Source organism: Tupaia chinensis, unplaced genomic scaffold, assembly GCF_000334495.1.
Source record: "Tupaia chinensis unplaced genomic scaffold, TupChi_1.0 Scaffold000515_1, whole genome shotgun sequence".
Taxonomy (NCBI): Eukaryota; Metazoa; Chordata; class Mammalia; order Scandentia; family Tupaiidae; genus Tupaia; species Tupaia belangeri.
Window position 1 is genome coordinate 2,198,589 of NW_006160028.1, and position 24,189 is coordinate 2,222,777.

At 40.1% G+C, this 24,189-nt stretch overlaps 1 protein-coding gene across 6 annotated transcripts in view; it reads right to left on the bottom strand.

The window, feature by feature from the left end:
• TP63 (tumor protein p63) overlaps nt 1-24,189 on the bottom strand; it is a 150,457-nt gene that overhangs the window by 62,985 nt on the left and 63,283 nt on the right. For all 6 annotated transcript variants that reach the window (XM_027775018.1, XM_027775019.1, XM_006156722.2 and 3 more), the window contains exon 2: nt 18,810-19,064. In XM_027775018.1, the coding sequence (XP_027630819.1) occupies nt 18,810-19,064 (255 nt within the window). The remainder of the gene's footprint in view (nt 1-18,809; nt 19,065-24,189) is intronic.

A 24,189-nucleotide genomic window follows, 5' to 3' on the forward strand; every position in this document is an offset into this window, starting at 1 on the left:
ATTTCCTATTACGTGTGTGTGTGTGTGTGTGTGTGTGTGTGTGTGTACACACTAAGTTCTGGTCAGAAAAATTCTATAATTTTAAAAATTCAGACTACACACACACACACCCCCCAGAAGGACAGAGGCAGGTCGAGAACATTTTAAATCTTGTTGTATAATTGACACTCATATTATTTAAGCTTAGTCCCTGTCACTGACTCCGAACCCTTCTCTGCTATTTCCTTTTTAATCGTGTTTTGAGCACCCCCTGGACCGACATCCAGACACTACTTCTTGTTCACCCTTTTGCACCAAAGCTCTCCAGTGAACATTTAAAAACTTGGACATTTATTTTTGCCTACCCTGGATTCATAGGTCGATTCATAAACTCTGCCTGGTATTCTGAACATTTTTATGGCCATTTTATAGTGATAACCATTTTTTAACAGCTTAGTTCAATTCTGACACTGCCTGAACCTCATTGGGGTATATATTTTAACTACCAGGCTAGGAATACATATGCCTATTATGTGGAGAAATAACATTTCAAGGGGAACCCTCCAAAACTTTATAATCTTTTAAAAATGAGGCATGTTTGGACAGGCATTAAAACACAAACAAGTCTTGGCCTCATCTCACGCAGAATGGGTTGGTTACAGATGTTTTCCTGCAAGCTACATCTTGCCTGGTACAAGAACATTCATCTCCCAAACACATCATTTCACCTACTTTGCCTGAAGCAAAACAAAACACACAAAAATCACAGGGTTTTTATTTTATTCCTTTAACTCTTAAAGGAACTTGCTCACTCATTCTATATCCTTTCTGAAGACAGGACCCCAACATCTGATTTCTAAAATGCTACTGAGTGAGGCTCAGTTTGTTTTCTCCCTGGCACAAAATAAGGAAGTTTAACTTTTTTTTTTTTTTTCTTTTCCCTAAAATGCCTGGGCCAGCACTGACTCATAAAAGTTGGAGACATTAGCTCATGGCAATGATTCAGTCGTGAGAATTCTGACAAGAGCCTCTCCCCTCACTGGTGCTTCAAGAGGGAAATCAGTCCCTGGTAAATATGGCGTGTGACCTAGGCACACCTGCTAATGGGTTGTGAGCAAAGAGGCAAAGTCATTCCTGTGACAGGGTCGCCCCAATGCACAGGGAAATGGTGCAACAGCATCTACAATATACTCCAGCGGGAAGAGTCCACCAAAAAGCACCTACCTCCCACAGCCAATCATTCCAACAGATCCCAGATGGAAGGATGCAGATATTCATTTTGCAAGACAGGAAGCTGCAAGGCCTACTGGCTGTCTCCCTCCTAAGCAGCATTCCCATTTGTGTGTGCCTAGACTTAGTTTACACACCACTTTCACTTCATTATCTCATTTGATCCTCACCACAACCCTAGAGGGTAGGCATGCTTATCATTTTATAGGTGAGAAAACAGGCGCCAGGGAGGTTAAGCGATTTGTCAATATCCCAGTTAGAGAAAGGCCAACTTTTGCCCAACAAATCTGCTCAAGTAAGGAGGCTTCATTTGGACCCCTCACTACTCCCCATTCCCCTTTCCTACCAAGAAGCAGTGACCTCAGCATCCTCTCCCATCTCTGCACTTCCCATGGCACCCATCAAGTGGCCAGTCCCACAATGGGTGTGGGAACTCATGTGGCATCTTCCAAACTGCTCTCCTCTGCATCTACCTCCAGCCACCCTCCATATTCTACTGAATTAATTGGCTTTATATACGGAGCATAATTATCCTGTACTCACAAAAGCAGTGTCAGGGGACCAGCAGTTAGCGTAATGGCTATGTTGCTGGACTCCCACGTAGTCGACTGTGGTTCAAGTCCCGGAACCTGTGGCTAAAAAACTCACGCTGGACACGTGTGTGTGCATGTCCAAGATCCCAAGAGGAGAATGGAGGAGAAGGGATTGTGGCATGACCATCCCCCCGGGGGGTGATTTCTCGCGTTCATTCTCTCTGTCTCTCTCTGTCTTTCTGGAGAGCACAGGTGTCCTATACTGAAAACCTCTCCAAAAAAAAAAAAAGCAGTGTCAGCAAAAAAAAGCAGTGTCAGCATACTACCCATAGGATTACTCCAAATGCCTTAACCTACATAGGCTGGTCCCAATCTTGTCTTTCAGTCCTTACCTTATGTAGTATGCTGCAGAGGCCCACGGCTGCAGGTGGATGGTAGAGTCGCCGCCTTTGGAAAACACCGCAAGCCATTTTCAACCTGGCTGCATCTACAGTCTATCTGGACAGTCTACTCTCTTCCTCACTTATCCAACTGCCTGGCACAAAGTAGGTCAACTCCTGTCCTCTCTTTCTAGGTGCAAAAGACTTCTCTCCTGGATATACAGAATTTGAATCCAAAGGGAACTTCAGAAGCCACTTGAAACATTCTCTCATCTACAACTTGAGGCAAGGGTCCCACTTCTGCCTTCACATTTTCCAGGGGTTGAACACTCACCATCACTGGAGGCAGTGTTTGTACTGCTAGAGACCATCTCTTTTCTTCACCTTGAACTGCCATCTGCCTCCCTGTGACTTCTCTTATATGGCGATGGTGCCCTTTGGGGACATCTAAACAGTGTACATATGGTTACATTCAGGAAATATGGCAAATTAAGAAGGAGTTCTGCCCATGTGGTCAGCAGCACCACCTTTCCACAGCACGGGTTTCTTAAGGGTCAGCAGCACCACCTTTCCACAGCACGGGTCCTAATTGTTTTGTATGAGTTTGTAAAAGTAAATATAGCCTCTGCCCCACTGTTCTTTTTTAATTTTTGGTTGCAGGTTTTAGGTTTTGTGTTTTATTTTGCTATAGGGTATATGTGGCAATTGGAGATAGAGAAAGGGTCAGTAAAAAGCATCTATCCAGGGGTTGGCTATGCCACAGTCTCCTCTCCTCCCTTCTCAGGATTTGGGGTATGCATGCACAAGCAGGTGGGGTGTTTTTGAACTGTACTGTTGGCAATTTAACCACCATACTACCTGCTGGCCCACTCCCAGGGCTTCGTAAACAAGTGCTGAAAGTACTAGTACAAAAGAAGTATTTAAGTCAAAGCCACAAGACAAAAAAATTACTCATCTTCTTGAAGCTTCAGTTCAAAAAACATTAAAGGAGGAAAAGAGATACTTATATCTAAATATATATTGATATTAAAATGCATAATTGAAATAAGTTGTTTTAAAAATTACATGTCCCGGGACCTGCAGTTACCATAATGGCTTTGTTGCTGAACTCCCATGTAGCCAACCATGGTTTGAGTCCTGGACCTGGTGGCTTAAACTCAGGCCGGGCGCGTGTGCGTGCGTCCCTAAGATCCTGAGAGGAGAAGAGAGGAGAATAGAGGAGAAGGGATTGCGGCGTGGCCATCCCCCTGGGGCGTGATTTCTCGCTTTCTATCTCTCTATCTCTCTGTCTTTTTGGCTAGTGCATGCGTCATATAGCAAAATCCTCTCAAAAAAAAAAAAATTACATGTCTTCTCTGAACCACTTCAGATTACACCCTATAGAGACATTCAGTCTCCTCTGTGCCTGACAGGGGTAAAATATACTGCTTCCCCACCTAGCAGAAAGCGAGGCACCAGAAACCAGAGCTTCTCTGTGGAAGGAATTCTTTGCTGTAGTTCTCAAAAACTGTAAGGCAGATTTAGTTCTCATCCTAAATACAACCAACCCATCCTAATAAAAGCCATCACTTCCCAGATATTGTCTTTGGGGCCTTATGTTCATTGTATCAAATTCAAATAATACTATTGTTGTATAAAGGAGTATTATTCCAGTTGTAGGGATGAAGAAGCTATTCTACAGACACTATCTCACCTAAAGCCACATAGATGGGGGTGGAATTCAAACCCAGGTCAATCTGAACCACAAAGTTTATTTTTTTCTTTCTTTCTCTCTTAAAAATTTATTTGCCAGAGGGTACGTAAGTTCACCGGACAGAGACAGAGACAGAGGGAGGAAGGGAAAAACCACTCCCCCAATGGGGTGTGGTCACATCACAATCCCTCCTTCTCCACGTCTCCATGCTGGTTGGATTTTGGGCACACACACTCACACACACCCAGTGTGTTTTTTTCAAGCTGCTGGATCCAGGATTTGTACCATGCAGTTGGCCATGTGGGATCCAGCTCATTGAACCACCAGACTACTAGGCCAGCCCCTGATCATCCCTGTACACCACCATGCCTCCTTAGGCATTTTCATTTGTCCTTTCATTTGTGCTGTCAAAGTAGCCACATCCCTGCTTTGAAGAAGACACGAGAAGGTGCTAGGTACAGTCTCTGCAGCCGTCCGACTTACAAGGAAACAAATCCACTACTTCCACTACTAGTCTGTCACATTGTACAGGATGCTATCTTCATATGACATCTCATTGTAGTTTAGCAGTTGAGGGAACGTTTTTGCTTTAAGTCATGAATTTGCAGAAAGATCATTATCAAAGTACTGACTTTTTTTCTTTTCTTCTGAAGTCTAAATTTCAATGTCAAACAAATGAAGAAAACAATAAATCAGGAGCTAATCTATGCCCTATAACCATACACTCCCGTGACAACCTCGAAATGAATTTTCAGACCATTAAAACAAAAACTCTGTTGATTTAGGCATGCTTGTAGCAGCTTTTGAAGGCTATGACTTCTATTATTGTTCATATACCAGGGTGGACAGTACTCTGGTAAATCATGCCCATTCTAGTTCCTCCTCTCCTATTTTACTGTGCTCTGAAGCATCCTCTAGGTGGTAAGCACAGTGGACCCTCTTCTGACTCCAGAGACAAAAGATGACAAAGAGCTTTTATCATTTCAGCCATGTATGGGTGCTCACTGGCTGTCCAGAAGGGGGCGATCTCCGAGGTCATTAGGACTCTGAAAGGCAAGTGGTGAAAATAGGAACAAAATGTGAGCTTGTGAGGTTACACTGTGTACTGAGTTAGTGAAAAGGAAAAGCTAGATTCTAAAGTAATCATGATAAGAAATTTCTAACAGGTAGAAAGATCAAATCCATTCTAAAAACACTTCCTATGGAAATACTATTTTGATTACATTATGGCAATATGAAAATAAAACTACCACTCCTGCTCATGTAGAAGAGCCTTAAAATTTTACTGCTTATTTTTTTTTCCCCCACTAAAAATGGGCAGTTACTGGAGCCTTTTTGTCTGGAAATTTCAAAGCACTTTAGAAAAGTATTATAGGACGATATATTTATTCATTTAGAGTACCTAAAGTATTGAGTATGTTTTATTATTTGTTTTTATTTAGATTTAGATTTTTTTTTTTTTGGACTGAGGATGCAAGTAGTCACCAGAGAGAGACAGAGAGAGAGAGAGAGACCAAGAGAGAGGGAAAGTGAAAAATCACCCCCTCACACCCCCGGGTGGATGGCGATGCCACAATCCCTTCTCCTCCATTCTTGTCTCAGGATTTTAGATGTGCATGCACATCGACCCAGTGTGGCTTTAGGTCACTGGGTCCAGGACTTGAACCACAGAGTCAGCCATGTGGGATCGAGAGCTGTAATGACTGCACAACCTGCTGGCCCAGTATTGGGTATATTTGAAAGAACATGCAGTGTTCTTTAACTAAACAGAGTTTGCAAAAGACAGTACACGGTCTTCTTTTCTCTCATTTTTGAAATAGCTCAGTTAGCACTCCTAGGAAGAAAACCAAAGGACCTCAAATAGATGTTCTCATATTTAAAGTAACATACAGTAATTTACAGAATGCTGTGATCAACAAATAGAAATTTTAAATTGAATTTGAATATTTATTGGAATTGCCTTAAGTCTCATCCTCAAAAGGAGTTGATACTCAAAGCATAGTCAAAGAGCCAAAAGTATCTTAGAAAACACCCAACTAATGAATTTAAAGTGTGTGTCTTACACTTCTGTAAAAAGGCTCCAAAATGTTTCTAATAAATCCTGTTACTTCCCTTTTGTCCTATCTTCCTTCTGATTTTCCTCTTCCCATCCTCACTTCTAATTTCAATGTGTCCAAAATGATAATCACACTTTGGGGGGTGAGGGTTGAGAGAAGAGTTCCTAAAATCTTGAAAGTGTGCGGCCAGCACCATTATGATCCTCCCTAGTAACACCTATGGCTGCCAGGCTTTAGCAAAGAGAAGCATTATAACCGCAAACCCTGGTGTGCCTGGCCCCCAGTCAGTCCTGAAATATGAAGATGTTGTAATAACTTATGCAAATGTCTACATATTTACTTGCTTATTGAGCAGAAAACTAGACTGGAAGAATCCTCCACAGTAGTTTGTTCCGGTTCTGCTGCCAAGTACGTCGTCTTCCTTCTTCCGACCTTGGCTCTCATCTACACAACTTGTTACATACTTCTGACACCAACATGAGGTGCAAAAAGGATTCAATGTATGTTAGGGTAGATGATGATTTTTTATGCATCAAATATGAATATCAGTAAATATACATTTTCATAGAAAACTGTAGGCTGTAGTTTTTGAAGACAGATAAAGGGAAATATAAACTATTACCAATATTATAAAAGAACAATAGAAAACTAAAGAATGAGTTATCTTGTAGTAACTCCTGGAAGTTGGTGTTACTTCTAAAAGACTAACTTGAGTAACATCATAACATTTTATTTGTCAAGTATTTCCCTAAATTCAAAGGGAATAAAGTTAAACTAAAGTATTTTTTTTTTAAATTTTGCCAGAGGGTGCAAGTGCTTACCAGAAAGAGAGGGGGGGATCATGAGAAAACATCTCCCCATGAAGTACCTCCCATGGCGTGTAGTCATGCCACAATCTCTTCTCCATTTCTCTTTTCAAGACTATGGGCATGCATGCACACATGCCAGGTGTGTCTTTTCAAGCTGCTGCGTTCAAAACTCAAATCACATGGGATCCATACACCCCAATTACCACTGTACAGGCTGGCCCTAGACTAAAGCATTTTAAAACAGTGTGCATTAATTTGAACTTGTATAACTTCAAAACAGACTGAGCATGAGAATAAGCAAAGGAGAAAGAGGTCACTTTCTTGTATAGGTTTACTAATTAATGAATTATTTAAATTTGCCAAAGGGCACACACGTTTCACAGAGAAACAAGAGAAATAAAGAGGGAGAGGAAGAAAGCACCCCTCAACACAGCATGATCCTCAATCCCTTTTCCACTGGTCCATCCTGTCAGGATTAAGGTATACATGCACACATACCTGGCATGTTTTACGAGTCACCAGGGCCAGAAGTCAAATTGCAAAATTGGTCCTGTAGGATCCAGTCTCCTCAACCAACGGGCCATGGGGCTGGCCCCATTACGTCGTTTAGTTGAAAAAGAGGTTATTAATCATCATGAGAAGGACACATTTTCTAAGTATCTATTCTGGGAGCATAGTCAAAGTTATTTTAAATTCCTATTACGAAAATACTTTCTGTTTTACCTGTTGGTCAGTCTGCTTTATCCAATTATCAATTATCCACCATTTCTCAAAAGCCTTTATCCACTAAGTCCATGGTTTGTGTAGATATCGAAAGAGTAACCATAGGTGATAAACTTTAGTAGACAGCGCTTAAAGGCAAGTCCTAAGTTAATACACCAATTATGTTTCAAATTCCTCCTCTATCACTAAGGCACAGGACTACAAAGTCTTCCCATCAGCACTCCAAGTCCTTCTCTATCTAGCTGCCTTTGGGGATAATGTGCCTTTTCAAGACTGCTCTGCTTTTTGGAGAGGGGTATCAGGCAGAAACACTAAACACACACAGAATCTATATCTTCAAACTCAGTAGGATTCATATTTTTTTCCCCTTGAAGGTAAAAATCCTTGCCAATAGCTTCAAAAAAATAATCCAGTTTCTTTAATAATGGTCTCTACTGCAGAAACTTTTTCATTTCATTCTTAGCAATATTCTGTAAGTGCCCATGCTAATTGCCCTACAGAAAATTTTGAGAAACATAGGCTTCTCAAATGATTTCCCATTAAATACAACAAAATTCTGGCATGTCAAGATATTAATTAAGTTATTTATTATAATTGTAATCCATTTAAAATAATTCAAGCTTATAACAGTCATTGTTAAATGTTGTATCAGGCCAGCCAGCAGCATGGTGATTAAGTTGGCTGGATCCCACTTGGCCAACTGTGAGTGACTATGTGGTTCAAATCCCAGACCTGGCAGCTTGAAAAACACAGCAGGTAGGTGCATTTGTGCTCAAAATCCTGAAAATAGATGAGAGACAAAGAGCTGTGGTGTGGCAATTCCCCTGGAAGGTGCTTTCTCACTTTCCCTCTCTCTCTTTCTCTTGCATTTTATCTCTCTGGCGCGTGTGTGTACCCTATAGCATATTTTCAAAAATTTGTAAGTAAACTTAATACATACATGCCAAGACAAATGAGATATTTAATCAAACTTTACAGAAATATGAGCATCACTTTGCTATTTTAAATGATCACAGTGGCTCAGAGCAGTAATAGTTTTGCTTTTATGACATACAGTAAATCATATCTAGGACTTACACAATGATAATTCTTTAGTCAGAAATGTAATCTATAATTATAACATTGTTCTTATGGGAAAATGTGATTTGCTTTTTTAAGAATACAAAGTAGAAAAAAAAAGTAAAGGCAATTTATATGAACTCTAGGACTCTGTATTCATAAATATGAAAATCTCAAGTTCACATACATGATAGTAGAAAAAAGTAAATAACGAGAAAGAAAAAAGGTCTATCTTCCTAGCCCACATTAATAAATTATAATTATTGTAAATAATTTTATTTTATTCAACTAGAGTAGTATATTTGTGTAATGTACATATGTGTGTATATATTTTTATATATACATCTATATATATACATATCTCTATATACACATATCTATATATACACATATATACATATACATAATATATACATAAATATATTCCTCTTTGCATTTTTAAGGAAAGTATGCTTTTCTTCTTATGACCTAGTAACAATGATTACATTTTAAAACTTTACAGGTTTTGCTGAAATGTCACCAGTAAAACATAGGCTTTTAAAAGTATTGATTAAGATACGAGATTAAAATAAACTTGTTTTAAGAAGAACCTTTTTGTTTTGAGAGGTTCTTTTTTTTTTTTTTTTTTGCTATAGGGCGCGTGCGCTCGCCAGACAGACAGAGAGAGACATAGAGACAGAAAGCGAGAAATCACCTACCAGGGGGCAAGCCCACACTGCAATCCCTTCTCCTCCATTCTCCTCTCGGGATCTTGGGCACGCACGCACACGCGCCCGGCGTGCGTTTTAAGCCACCGGGTCCAGGACGCGAACCGTGGTCGACTAGGTGGGAGTCCAGTGACATAGTCATTACGCTAACTGCTGGTTCCCAAGAAGAACCTTTTTTTTATCGTAAAAAAAAATTACATATATATATAAAATACATTTCATCCCATATTTATGTCTAGAGACTTATAAACCTATATTGTTTCATTTCCTATATTTGTATAAATGGCAAACCTCAGTAAATGACTAAAATGTTAAGCCTGGATATAATGTAGTATTCAAACAGGTAAATTTAAAAACAAATATCCAGGATAAGATAATAGCATACTACAGTTTGAGTGCTTCATTTCTCAGGCTCCTAAAATGCTTCATTCACTTTAATTAAGCCTCACAGCAATCCTGCCAAGAAAATATTATAATACCCATTTAACAGATGGGCAGAGAAAAAACAACCTGCCCAGTTCGTACAGCTTGTTAGGTCCCAAAAGTCGTCCTTCTAAGTCCTGGTTCTACTTAACGAGCCAAACTCTTCAGAAGCCTGTCAGATGAACTCTCAAATCAAATGAGAAATAATTATTCTTTCTAATACAAGTTGGAAATCACTCAAAGTAAAAGCAAAGTCTTCTGAAATATTCTCAATTTATCCACTGTACAGGTTTGTTTTTCAAGATGTGGTGCAGGTGATACCAGTTACACACACACAAAGCAAACCGAAATTAAAATTGAGTACATAGTCTAGGAAGGAGCTCCTGTTTGATCAACAAATTTGAAAATCCACTGTTAACTCTGTTATAAATCCTTGTCTTCAGACCTTTCTGATATAACAATAAGGTGGCAGGCTATAATAATTTCCACATGAATCTTTTTTTTTTTTTTGAGACATTTTGCTATAGGGCACATGTGCTTGCCTGAGAGAGAAATAGAAAGCAAGAAATCATCCCCCAGGGGGAATGGTCACACCACAATCCCGTTTACTCCATTCTCCTCTTGTGATTTTGAGCACACATTCTTATGTGCCCTGGATAAGTTTCAAGCTGCAGGGTACAGAGGTTGAACCTTAGTTGTCCATGTGGGAGTCCAGCACCTTAACCACTATGTCACCTACTGGCGCCTTTAACAGGAATCATATTAGATTCGAAACTAAAATATGAAAACTCATTCTATTTGTAAAATGAGAATTTCTCCCCAATCTTCTTCAGAATAAATTAGGTTTAGGATCTTTGGCTACTATCTTTTATAAAAAAAAAAAATTAATTGGAAGAGATCTGATAAGGTTGCGACCATTAATAAAAAATATGAGGGACAGCTATTAATATCGTTACCTTTTGGCCCTATGCACCTAATGACAAGACCTCTTGTTCTAAAAACCAGCCCATGTCTATGAAATATATGCAGGCCTTCAAAGAGTAAGATTTACCTTTCTATTCTACCACAAACTCTTCTTTAAACTCAACGAATTGGAATGTTGAACAAAAAAGCTCTGTCATTCAAGTCTCCTCTTAGTCACATGACCTGAGTAGACAAACTGATTGCTGCTGATATAAAACCATCGGGCTCAATTTTATAGACAGTTGGTTTATTCATGTCATGGCAGCTGAATGCTAAATGCTTTCCAGGAGGAACATACATTTGCTCTTCTCCAGAAGGGGTGGCCCTTTTGCATACACTTGGCCACGTTACAGAAATAGCCAATTTGGGGAAGAACGATGCAAATAGAAAGTACAAAGCTCAGGCCAGCCAGTAGCATGGTAGTTAAGATGGCTAAATACCACATATACAACTGTGCAATCCATTTTCCTGGACCTGGCAGATTGAAAAACATACCAGGTGCAAGTGCATGCATGCTAAAAATCCTGAAAGAAGAATGCAGAAAAGGGGATTGTGGTGTGGTGGCCATTCCTTCTGGTGGGTGTTTTCTCCCTGTCTGTCTTGGTCTTTCTGTTCCCAGTGAGTTCATGTGCCTTATAGCAAAATTTAAAAAAGAAAAAATAAAGGAGACGATAGAAGAAAGAGCAGATCTCACCTATGGGAATGCAGCAAGAGTAACAATCCCACAGTGAGCTCCACACACCATTCAGGCCTGGTGCTCAGTTCACATTCATTTTAGGGCATCTCTGTCGAGCTTAATGATACACTGAAGCTTTCTTGACTCATTAAAAAATTCTTATGACATTATTCTTTGTTTATACTTCAATTTTCAGGTAGATTTTTGTTTCAGCACACTGTCTATGTGCCAATTAAAAATAAGCCAGGAGTTAGTGAGCTGAGAAAACTGATTTGAAACCCTTTAAATCTTATTACCCTTTTCTGATTACAGCTTTGGCTAATTTTAGAGAGCCAAGTTACAGGATTCATAAATTCTCTGACAATAAGAGCAAATGCGACCAAACGATAAACCTTTCTTTATCTCAAATATCCAATACTGCATATCATTATTTTTTTTTTCTTACAAAATAAAATTTTATAGAAATGAGAAGGTGGAAAGTTCATTTTTTATTTAAAAATGAGGAAATTATATTCTCATAGCATATTGCTTAGTTAAATGCAGCAAGGAATTAACTTAATTTCCTGAAAGTGACAGAGGGTTATTATTTATGAATGGAACACACCTGTTAGTAAACTTTCCCTTAGGTGCCTGCTCTGGCCTCCGGTTCACTTATTTCAACTTCAAGTAATCTTCCCTCATCACGTTACACAAGATGGTATTCAGTCTGCCTACAATTTTGTTTGACCTATAGTATTTTAAAACTTTAAAAAATGTGCTATTGTTATCATTTGATGATCTGGAGATATTACATACCAACCAACCCAGGTTTCTGGTTTCTAGATTCTTTAAAAATGTGTCTTTTAATGCTAGGCCTCCTTTTCCCCATGACGACATCCTGGAAGTCTAAAGCAGATGCCTCTGTAGAAAGGGGAATGTCGGCTGATCTTTTCACAGTTCCTGTACTCATCTTTTGGTCATTTATGATGCTCCCTGGTCCCACTGACGTTTGAGTGAGACCTGGGCTACTGCTGAGATAGCCCATTATTAGTCCAAGGGATTTGCTATAGGCAAAGGATCTGATCATCTGATTCCTGTTCTGGCTGGGATTTTTCATGGTGATTGAGTTATAGTGCAATATTCTCAATATACATCTACCATTCCAGGAAAGCAATGGTACCATTGGAGACACAAGGTACTACGTGGCGGGTGGCACCTAAAAAATGTAAATTGGCCCCATACTAATGATGACAGAAGTGAAAAAGAAGATAAGAGATGGAGAATGAAGAAAGAGGAGGAAGAGGAGGAGGAATAAACAATGACATGAGAACAAGAGGAGGAAAAGGGAAAAGAGCAGCAAAGAGACAAGAGAAAAAGATGTTTTGCTGCTATCGTGCTCATAGCAAGAAAAGACATACAAACATCACGTTTATTTCTTCATAATCGATAATTAGCTCTTGTGATGATCACATGCAATAAATCAATATCAAAGCTTTTTTCCTTAAATAGAAATTCCACGGTGCAATAAGCAAATCACTCATCACTGTGTGCGGGGGCGATCCACGTGGAAGTGAAACTGGTTTATCTCACATGCATTAGGCTGGAGTCAATCTAAACCAAGGTAGGCAAGCATTTAATGAAGCTGTTCTACTCTGGACTGGGGAACAAAACTTCTATAACATGCCTGCGACAAGCCTTCAGTTAAGTAAGTTCCATGAACCATCACCAAGAATCTCCAAGCACTTTATTCAGGACATTCTACCTCAGTACTCTGTGAACTAAGAAAAGGCTCGGCTAGCACTTCACATGCTCAGTGTTAGTATTTCCTTCATCCTGAGAAGAAGAGCACACAATGGCACTGCTCACTATATGTAACTCCAGGGATTTATAGAATTGCTGTAGCAATAAGTAAAAAATAACCTTTCTCATGAACACACACATCACTGGCACAAGCTACTCATCCCTCTCTTGTTCCTCACCAATGAAACCTAACAGCCACTCAAACATAAAGCTAGATGAAGCCACGAATAAGGCTCAAACTTTGAGAGAGGAAGCGCTTCCTTTGTGAAAAGAAGCTGGTAAATCATATTCCCCCATCAAAATGACTATCTGTACATCATGTCCTTTGATGGGCTATTCTTAAGAGTCTCTAAATTCCAGAGGGCCACGCAATGGGCTGGCTTGCACTAGATTTCTGCAGAGCTGGCAGCCTTTTCCTGAAAGTCTTACATTACAGGTAACCTGATGACAGAGAGGGTGGGCCACAGGCGTGCATCTCAGCCAGCCTCTGGAGCCAAGGGGAGTAAGCTTGCGAGACCAGCACCAATAAGCTGGGATGGATAGAACTCTCCCGGGAACTGGCTGTTCCCCTTTCGAACTCCACCTCCCTAATCTCCCCACTTGCTCAAGTGAGATTCTTCAAAGCTCTGAACATGACACGAGGCTGGCACAATTAGGAAAGGCCAAGGAAGAATGCTCTCTATAAATCACGGTTGGAGGCCGAGGAGACAAACTCATGGACAGTTAGAGATTAGGGTCACGACTGAGTGATACTGCTTGGAACTATAATGTTCCCTTTAATCCTGAGGAGAAAGACTAAGATTCTTAATATTTCTTAAGGGTCTATCGTACACTGGGTACTAGGTTAGAGAGTCTGACAAGACCTTACAGTCTATGATGGAAAAAAGGCACAAAACAAGAAACAGTGATACCTGGTCCCAGGAACAGGGTCATTACCTCAGTCTGAGCACACAGAGGTGCACACAGAGGCTACTATTGTATGCCATGTATTGTGAAAAAACAGCTCTGAAATCAGCGAGGGTATGTGAGGCCAATGGCCCAAACGGACTGGCCTGTATTCACTAGAGTCCGGCACAAAGAAGATACTCTGCTGAGCACAATAAATAACAAAACTAATGTGAGAATTTTCCCAGTAGGTGCACACAGAGGCTACTATTGTATGCCATGTATTGTGAAAAAACAGCTCTGAAATCAGCGAGGGTATGTGAGGCCAATGGCCCAAACGGACTGGCCTGTATTCACTAGAGTCCGGCACAAAGAAGATACTCTGCTCCCAGCAGCGGTGTTCCTCACGAGTTCCCAGTACTCAAGTAGAAAGCTTATCTGCTCTTCACCAGCATTCCACATCACTATGCATTCCCCAACGTAATGGTCATATGGATATGGCACGATTCACTGAACCCCCCCTCGGGTGAGTGTTCAGGGTGCTTCTGGCACTTTGTCACTATAAACCAATATGCAGACTCTTCAGTAAGTGCTGCTCACTGCTAACTTTAACAGAAGGGATACAAAAAAGCATCCCCAGAAATGAAGTGGCAGATTATACATGAGGAACAAATACCAACAATCAACATGTCCTTACATCTGGAAAGGCCCTTGCTCACGTTGGCAAAGAGAACCTGCACCCACTCGGGTAGGCATCAAAAAGCTATAGAGCCGGCCTGCAGCAGTCTGAATTCAGAAGAGCCTGCTGTCACCCTTTGTCACCTGTTCATATATTTGAATAGCAGATAGCATCATATTCTCTTGGGGTTGCAGTATGCATGTCGATAGCACAAAAACATTTAGAAAACAAAAGTCGTAGTCATTTGACTTTTCATTCTTTTAAGCTATGATCTGTTGCACAACTAAATCCTTAACAAAAGTATCACAAACTCAGGAATTGAAGGAATTCAAATGGCATACATGTCTGATAGGACTAGCCAGACGTCAGTAGGTCTGTTTATACCAAGCAGCCCTCATTATAAACAAAGAATTAGCACACCCATTTTTGGTGAGGAAACTAAGATTTAGAGACAGTGATTATTTTTTTTTTAAATCCCATATACTGCTAGTAAGTTTCAGAGTTAAAACCTGCATCTAAATTTCTTGTCATCTCCAACTGCAAACTCTCATCCTTTGGCTGTCCTATGACAGTTACAGTACCAGACAGCACTGCATGGGATTAAACAGTAGGATTCCGTAACTCATGTCAATTAAGTTGTAGAAATAAAAAGTCTAAAGTGGAAACCTAAACGAAGAGTTGGTGTGTGTGTGTGTGTGTGTGTGTGTGTGTGTAAAACACAGAATATGGAAAATGCTATCACACGTCACTTTTTTTTGTTGAAAGAAGTTTAAAATAAATACCACATTTTTACAGAACTGGAAACACAATCCCTTTCGTTATTTAAGACATAAAACAGCCAAAGAAAAACACATATATACTTTAAATATATTAGTTATGTTTTGACAGTAATTCTGAGAGTACAACCAAAAAATTCAAAAGGAAAACTGAACACGAAAAGGATGACAAGTGATAAAATGGTACTAAGAAGATTTTTATTAAAGAATTATCAGAAGGCTATGGAGTATACATGGCCTCCCCTAATGACAGCTGTGCTTGCTGCTTCCCGTTTGTGGGCAGTATATTTTTGAAAACTGCTTTAAAATGCACAGATGTCTAAAAATTGGTGTTGTATAATATGGCACAAAAAGTATCTTCCACTCATTAAACACCAAGTGAGAGCCCACGCCATACTACACAGGGCCCGCCAGTGTCTGCCAGGAGACACAGTCTATATCGGATGTAGGGGGACTTGCACTGTGAGTGAGAAAGACCCAGGTTTTTCCCCCTTTCTGTCTGGTTATTAGCCAGGTGATATTTACTTCTTAATGTCCCCATTGAAATAACTTGGGACAAGAGACTTGGTTTCAAGACTCAATTAAATGGATGAGAAAAGAAATAAGTCTAAAAATGGATGTCTGTGTGGGGACTTGAAAGTTTGTAGAAAAATATAGTTAGTGCAAAAATAATTCAAGTCCATGCTTAGTTTTTTTCATAATATGCCTTTTCTGTGAACTTTTTGAATGTGCATACATGTTAAAATATATAGTTTGGCTCCTAGAATTAGATGCTGCTACATATAAGATACAGATGTCCAAAACTGAGAATTTACATCTATCTTAAGTGATCTCAGTGCTTACTCAGATAAGGGTTCTAGTCCCCTAGATTTAGGAAGAAATGCAACTAGGACTGAAATAAGTCTGGTTTTGAACAAGAAAAAAATTTTATAAAAATATTAATATCATGGCATGTACTAGTATGCTCCTTATTCTGTAAAATCTGCATGGTGGAGTGTGGACAAGTGAACAGAAACCCCCCAAAAGCAAAACTGCTTAACCAAGGTCATGAGTGAATGGTAGACAGTCTACTGGATTAGGACCCGAATTCTTCTAAGTACTTTCCCAGCTGATTATCAATGCTAACATCTCGTCTGAATAGAGAGGTTTCATCATCCTCTTCCTCATCAGAGGCGGACTGAACTCTTTTATTCTTTTCCTTTTTCATTTTTTATTCATATATATTTCTATTACTATTCATATATTAAATCACTATACATCATTCAGATTGTGAAGAGAGTTTACCCATCATGATATACACCTCAGTTCAGCCCAGTTGAGACCACCATACACATCCTCATCACAGACTGAATTCTATGACGATGAAGTCCCTTGGCTAAGGTCATATATATTATTAGGACCAGAATCTAGGTATTTTTGTTTGGGTTCTCAACCAAGTGCTCTTTCTCCTTCGCTGCGGTGCCTACCTCCTTTTCTGAATTCTGATTTTACTGCTGTCACATGGAAGAACATTTTACCTCTGTACTCCACAAGAATATTTTTTTCTTTTAAACCCATTACTTAGAGATCATCAACATTTTTTGTGAGATCATTTACTCCCCTGGGAGAGGGGCTTGGGGTAGGAATGGCATAGGGTGGTGCTAACTCTCTATGGGAGACGGCAAGAGAGGAAGGAAGAAAGACTGTTTAGATGTTATACTTACATCAAGCTTCATCTCAGGGTAGTTAAACAATTTTAGAAGGAAAGCGATTATTCAATAAATGACCCCAGTGTGCCCATCACCCCTCCAGACACGGCCACTCATAAGATAGCAGAGACTAGACAGTAAAACAAACAAGTTACCATTAGACTTGAAGATCGGGGATTGTCAATAGCCAGTTGGTGACCACGGTGCTAAGACACATCCGTGCTCTATTAGAAAATGGTTTCCCTAGGGTTGGTTTTGTTTTGTATTCTCTTCTTTTTTCTTTTCTCTTTTAGTCCAATATTACTTAGATCAACCAACCACGTAAGGCTTATAAATTCTTACTCACCTGCGTGTCCATCTCCATGACAGAAATATTAATTAAAGAGGCTAAGGTGTATGACATGATCACTAAGTGACACAGGGAAGAGAGAATATGACTTCAACAAATACTTCTTTATTCTTGAAGGCTGAACTACGAGCCATGAGAGAATGACTTTTCAAACTATGAAAGGAAATCACTCAAATAAAATAATTTTTTAGGCAATTCTGGGACACCCTGATGTGAAATGGTGGGAAAAGGTGGAAACCAGAAAGGACCCAGCTGCATAAAAGCCTCGGTAACTTCAGGGATGTCACGTGATTTAAACTCCACATTCTCCAACTTTCCTCACACGTACAATGGGATTAATAAAACTTGTCCTACTTACTTCACAAAATGAGGGAACAGATGTGAGATATTGTTGGAATGTAGTAAGTGTTATGAATGCAGATTATTTTATACACTCTGAATAATTGGATTAAAGCCTACAGTGAACTAGATATTATATATAACATAAAATAGAAATGCTTTGCAAAGAAACCTATTTACCAAAGAGGGGGAAAAACTTAAAATAACTCTAAAGCTACTTTTCAATAAGATGAGGACATTTCTATAATCCATACAAACATAAAATTGTTTAGCAAACATGCATGCCACTATGGTTTTGAGCATTTCTTTCACCAACTAGTTCAAACCCACTTTGGAGGTTTCTTCCTATATATTTGAGCTTTATTTGTGTTACAAAGCATTACAAAACAAACTTCCACCTAGGATGAATTTTACTGTATCTTTCTAATTTTTGAAAAATTTTCATGACTCCTCAGAAAAGTTATTTATGGAAGGTTTTTTTTTTCAACATTTTGAGTCAAAAATCACTTTGGACTAATTCATGACCCTGAGATATAGTTTTTGGAAAAAAAAATGTTTCTACATTTAATAACTATCAATAGCTATTCCTATTACAGAACCTATATAATAGCACTTCCCTAATAAAAATGGAATTTTATTTTCTTACTGTTTATCATACTGTATTTACTATTTTCTTCATTTTTAAAAATTAAACCTTTATGTGACATTTATATCTTCACAGATAATGAAACTGCTAGATATTCTACGTTTTAGAGGTCATAAACACATATCCTGTGATTATGTTGCTTATCACTGGCTTAATGTTTTGTATTTTTCCTTTTTTCACAAAGGGCCTCACAGCACTGTGAAGCAGGCAGGTACCCATTAGCTGCAACCTCTAGGAGTTCCTAGAAGGTAGAGGTTTGATTTCTGGAATGTAGATTTTCCCACTAAATGATATCTCCTTCTGATGCAGTGGTAAATATTCGAAGACAAAACTTCCACTACTGCATATGGAGTTTCTAAGCTTGGAAGGGGCAGAAACCCTTGGGAGGTGATGAAGTCCGTTCCCGCATTTGGGGGTCAGGCTTGTGTGCTCTTACCGTCCAGGTGGCCGACTTGGCGGTGCTCGACTGCTGAAAGGACACGTCGAAGCTGTGTGGGCCTGGGTAGTCAGTGTTGGAGGGGATAGCAGGCGACGGCGACAGGGCGTCGAAGGTGGAGCTGGGCTGAGCGTAGGGCGAGGGCGCCGTGACGCTGTTCTGTGCATGGTCTGTGTTGTAAGGGCTGGTGGACGAGGAGCCATTCTGTATCTGCTGGTCCATGCTGTTCAAGAGCCCCAGGTTGGTGTACTGTGGCTGCAAGGATATCCAGAAACCCCAGTGTTAGCCATTTAGGTTGAAAATCACTGCTCCAGAAAAGGCATCGCTTGGCATCATTCTGCAGAGATCGACCTCAGGTCTGAAACACTTCTCAGCCCAAATAAAATTACTAATTAGTGATACACAGGAACACCAGGGGAAGTCTCAGGCGTGTGTGTGTGTGTGTAGTGATCTTCAAGGATCACACAGCTTTTAAGTACCACCTTTGCAGACGGATTTCTTTGAGAGCATTTGAAAATAGAATATATGCTTCACAAACTAAGCAAAAAGTGCTCAGCACTCAGTAGTTGCTTAGGAATTCTTTAAAGCAAATGGTAATTATTCCTTTGTTTTGGGAAGTGTGTTTAGACTGAGAAAGACTACTTGATATGTTCTAGAAGGATTTAAGATTCACATTGTTGAATATGAATCAGAAGACCTTCAAATTTCTTCTTAGTCACAGATGGAGCCTGTCTATCACAGGGTACCAGTAATGTCCCAAACCTCTCACTCCCATCTCAGAGAATAGTTTCACAAATACTAGAGGTCCATTTGTAGCAAGATTAGGGAGATCCAATCAAGTATTTTTAAAAGTAGCATCCTGGTATGATATCCAAACAGGATCTCTTTTGTCTGCTATTTTATTTCTAGCAATTAATTCTTCTGGAGTAGAATACGTGTAAGTCGAAGAAATATCATCTATGGTGGTTAGGGCGCTGGAATCCCACATGATCAACTGTGGTTTGAGTCCTGGATCTGGCGACTTGCTCTCTCACTTTTCCCCCTCTCTCTGTCTCTCTCTAGTGAATTCATGTACCTATAGTCAATTAAAATAATAATAATAATAAATATGATGACATAAGTAATTAAGAAAAGATTTTATTCTTGATATAATTCAGAAAAGTGCATTAGTGCTATAGCTTTTAAGTCTTCTGCATGAATGGGCATAAGCACAGAGTTAAGTACTCAAGACAATGTTTATGGAAATAATGAATTCCTATCTTCTCGTTTTAAACTACAAAACAACTTTATTAGCCATTAGCCAATAGCCAGGCATCAGCTAGGTAGCAAAGTGGGAATTTTAAGACTAAGTCTTCTGGTTCCATGTCCAGGGGTCTGCCTATGCCATCACAGCTGTCAGGGTAATCAGATGCATTAACCTATTGTCACAGACGTTTCCAGAAGAGCATGCAGCCCAGGGCACAGTGTCCTCTTCTGACACAGGGAAGGCTCACTGCTTCTTCTAGTAAATGGAAGGGGCTTGGAGGCAGAGGTTAAAGCAAGAAGATTAGTAAAATGGCTCAGTTGGCATACGTGTTCTAACGCACACAAGGAGTCTGGCTCTACAATTGAAAGAGAACTCCAAGAGACTCAGACTAAGTACAATGAAGGAAAAAGACAAGCTCACACAGAAACAGAATTTAAACTTGTAAAATGTTCAACTTCCAGTGTAATGAAGTAACTTCATTAAACTTCAGTTCAATCGCACGGAGAGGAGAAATGGACAGCACCACTCCAGTCAGGAGCGCCTCTGTCTAAATGTTAACAGCCGCATGCCCAATTCCATTACACGCATGCACTTGCATTCCACTGCCAAATGCCATGTCCCCATTTGCTCTTCAAATAACTATTAATCTCTTTACACTTATCCCCATGCTGACAAGAGCAGCTGTTTGTCTCGCCTTCCCTCCCTCCCTGACTGCTACAGCTCCTACCCCCCTCCTATCCTCCATTCTCAGCTTCCTCTCCTGACAGGTGTGGCAAAACTGCAGGTAAGACAACTAGGGGAGGAAAAAGCATAAAACCCTAGGCCCACATAAATGCACCCACAACCCAGGCTGAAGGAAAGCTCTTAGGTATCCAAGCCAGAGGCAATGGGCTGGGAAAGGAATTGAAAAGAATTATTTGTGTTCAAGTTAAGGGTCAGTATACAAAGCACTCGTGGACGTCCTGTAGGAATCAGATAATGCTCTCAAAGGCACGCGCTTCCCTACAGCAGCACAATTACAGAGGCAGCCGTCCCTGACAAAAAGGACAAAGAAACTCGCTGAGCACTTTCTAGCAGGCAGTAAAGTGCCTGCTGGGCCACCCCTTCCTCCTCCTCCTAGCTACACAGAAGGAACTTCAGCTAATTGTGGGCTTGGATGAGAACAAAGAAACATGGGCCCTTTGAATTTTTTCCCCCCAATATACATAAAGAGAAAACTTTGGGGACCCAGGTTTAAAAGCCAGTGAACAAACATTCATCAATTTTCCAAAGACTTCAGAGAAAGGGAAATTCCATTTACCTAGAAGTCACAAAGGAGACTTCTAGAGTAGCAGTAAGCCTGGACAGATTGGGTGGTAGCAAAGCAGCAAACCTGTATTCCAAAAATCATGAACAGCACTGTGGGGGCCGAAGGACCTCTTTTGAAATGCCATCATTTTAAACTAACAGTTTCAGAGGAAATATTGTACTTCAAATCAACAGGATTTGTTTCTGATGGTGCTAATGCCTGAATTTATGTAACATAATGCTAAGTTTTTCAAGATTTGAGCAAAATTCCACTACAATTTAAGATAGAAATGAGAAAATGCATTTCAAACTAAACTCTTCACAAGTCATACTTTAAAGAAATATAAACCAAATAGTATGCTCAGTTTTCTTGAAAAATAAGCAAAAAGTGAAACCAACACTACTAACTTTGCATTAGTTAGCTTAAAATGAATACAAACAACAGATTCACCAAAGGAAGGATTGTATAACTGGAAATCTACCTGAATATTTTCATTTATTTATTAAAAATAAATACATCTGCCATAGAAAACAGTTCTTGTAAATTAATTTTTAACCATTTAGTTTTTAGAAGTGGTTTCTTGGCTTGTTGAATTGAGGAGAGATTATACATGTTGACAGACCACAGTTGGAAGCCAAGGGCAAATCAACATAACCAAGATCAGGGGTTACTGAGAACCACCCAAATAATTTGTAGTGCTCATTACAAAAGGAAAATGCAGGGCCTCTCATTTGTGAACTACTGAGAATTTTGAAATGGTGATAGCAAAACATTAAACAATGCATGGCACCTTTCTGAGGATGGAGTCTCATACAACTGATGCACAATTTGCCTGCCCATAAACCTAGCTCTGTCCTAGGTGAATCTGAGTAGTATGTATCCCTTATTTTCCGGTAAAGTGAAGTTAGTGATATGAAGAGAACCGTACATGTCCTCCTCTTTACTATCAGTAGTTTCAAAACTCAGAGGAGAGAAATTTGTATTGTGCTGGAATACTAATGGAATGCTTATTGACAATGACAATAAAAGTCTCAGTGATTAGAACATGACACATTCAGATTAGCCACAAAAAGTAGCTCTTACAAGAACTCCATGGAGCCTCACTTATCCCATGTGTTTCTTTTCTTTTTTTTATTAAATGAAATTTTTTTTTTTTTGCTGTAGGTCACGTATGCTTGCCAGATAGAGCAGATAGAGAGAGACAGAGAGACAGAAAGCAAGAAATCACCCCCCCCCCAAGAGGGGATGTCCACATCGCAATCCCTTCTCCTCCATTCTCCTCTTGTGATCTTGGACACACATGCACATGCGTCCGGTATGAGATTAAGCCACAGGGTCCAGGGCTCGAACCACGGTCAACTACTTGGAAGTCCAGCCAATATAGCCATTACTCAATCTGCTGGTCCCCCCCGACGTGTTTCTTTTTTTTTGGGGAGGGGTGGCTGGGGGGAGAAGTTTTTACTATAGGGTGCTTGCGCTCGCCAGAAAGACAGAGAGATAGAAAGCGAGAAATCACCTCCTGGGGGGGATAGCCACGCCACAGTCCCTTCTCCTCCACTCTCCTCTTGGGATCTTGGACATGCATGCACACGTGCCCGGCGTGAGTTTAAGCCACCGGGTCTGGGACTTGAACCATGGTCAACTACATGGGAGTTCAACAACATAGCCATTACACTTATACATGTTGACAGACCACAGTTGGAAGCCAAGGGCAAATCAACATAACCAAGATCAGGGGTTACTGAGAACCACCCAAATAATTTGTAGTGCTCATTACAAAAGGAAAATGCAGGGCCTCTCATTTGTGAACTACTGAGAATTTTGAAATGGTGATAGCAAAACATTAAACAATGCATGGCACCTTTCTGAGGATGGAGTCTCATACAACTGATGCACAATTTGCCTGCCCATAAACCTAGCTCTGTCCTAGGTGAATCTGAGTAGTATGTATCCCTTATTTTCCGGTAAAGTGAAGTTAGTGATATGAAGAGAACCGTACATGTCCTCCTCTTTACTATCAGTAGTTTCAAAACTCAGAGGAGAGAAATTTGTATTGTGCTGGAATACTAATGGAATGCTTATTGACAATGACAATAAAAGTCTCAGTGATTAGAACATGACACATTCAGATTAGCCACAAAAAGTAGCTCTTACAAGAACTCCATGGAGCCTCACTTATCCCATGTGTTTCTTTTCTTTTTTTTATTAAATGAAATTTTTTTTTTTTTGCTGTAGGTCGCGTATGCTTGCCAGATAGAGCAGATAGAGAGAGACAGAGAGACAGAAAGCAAGAAATCACCCCCCCCCCAAGAGGGGATGTCCACATCGCAATCCCTTCTCCTCCATTCTCCTCTTGTGATCTTGGACACACATGCACATGCGTCCGGTATGAGATTAAGCCACAGGGTCCAGGGCTCGAACCACGGTCAACTACTTGGAAGTCCAGCCAATATAGCCATTACTCAATCTGCTGGTCCCCCCCGACGTGTTTCTTTTTTTTTGGGGAGGGGTGGCTGGGGGGAGAAGTTTTTACTATAGGGTGCTTGCGCTCGCCAGAAAGACAGAGAGATAGAAAGCGAGAAATCACCTCCTGGGGGGGATAGCCACGCCACAGTCCCTTCTCCTCCACTCTCCTCTTGGGATCTTGGACATGCATGCACACGTGCCCGGCGTGAGTTTAAGCCACCGGGTCTGGGACTTGAACCATGGTCAACTACATGGGAGTTCAACAACATAGCCATTACACCAACTGCTATTTCCCCCCATGTGTTTCTTAATAAAAGTTAGTAAATTATCTGAAATAGGAAGTAGATTCTCCATTTCTAACCACACATATCTCAATCTTG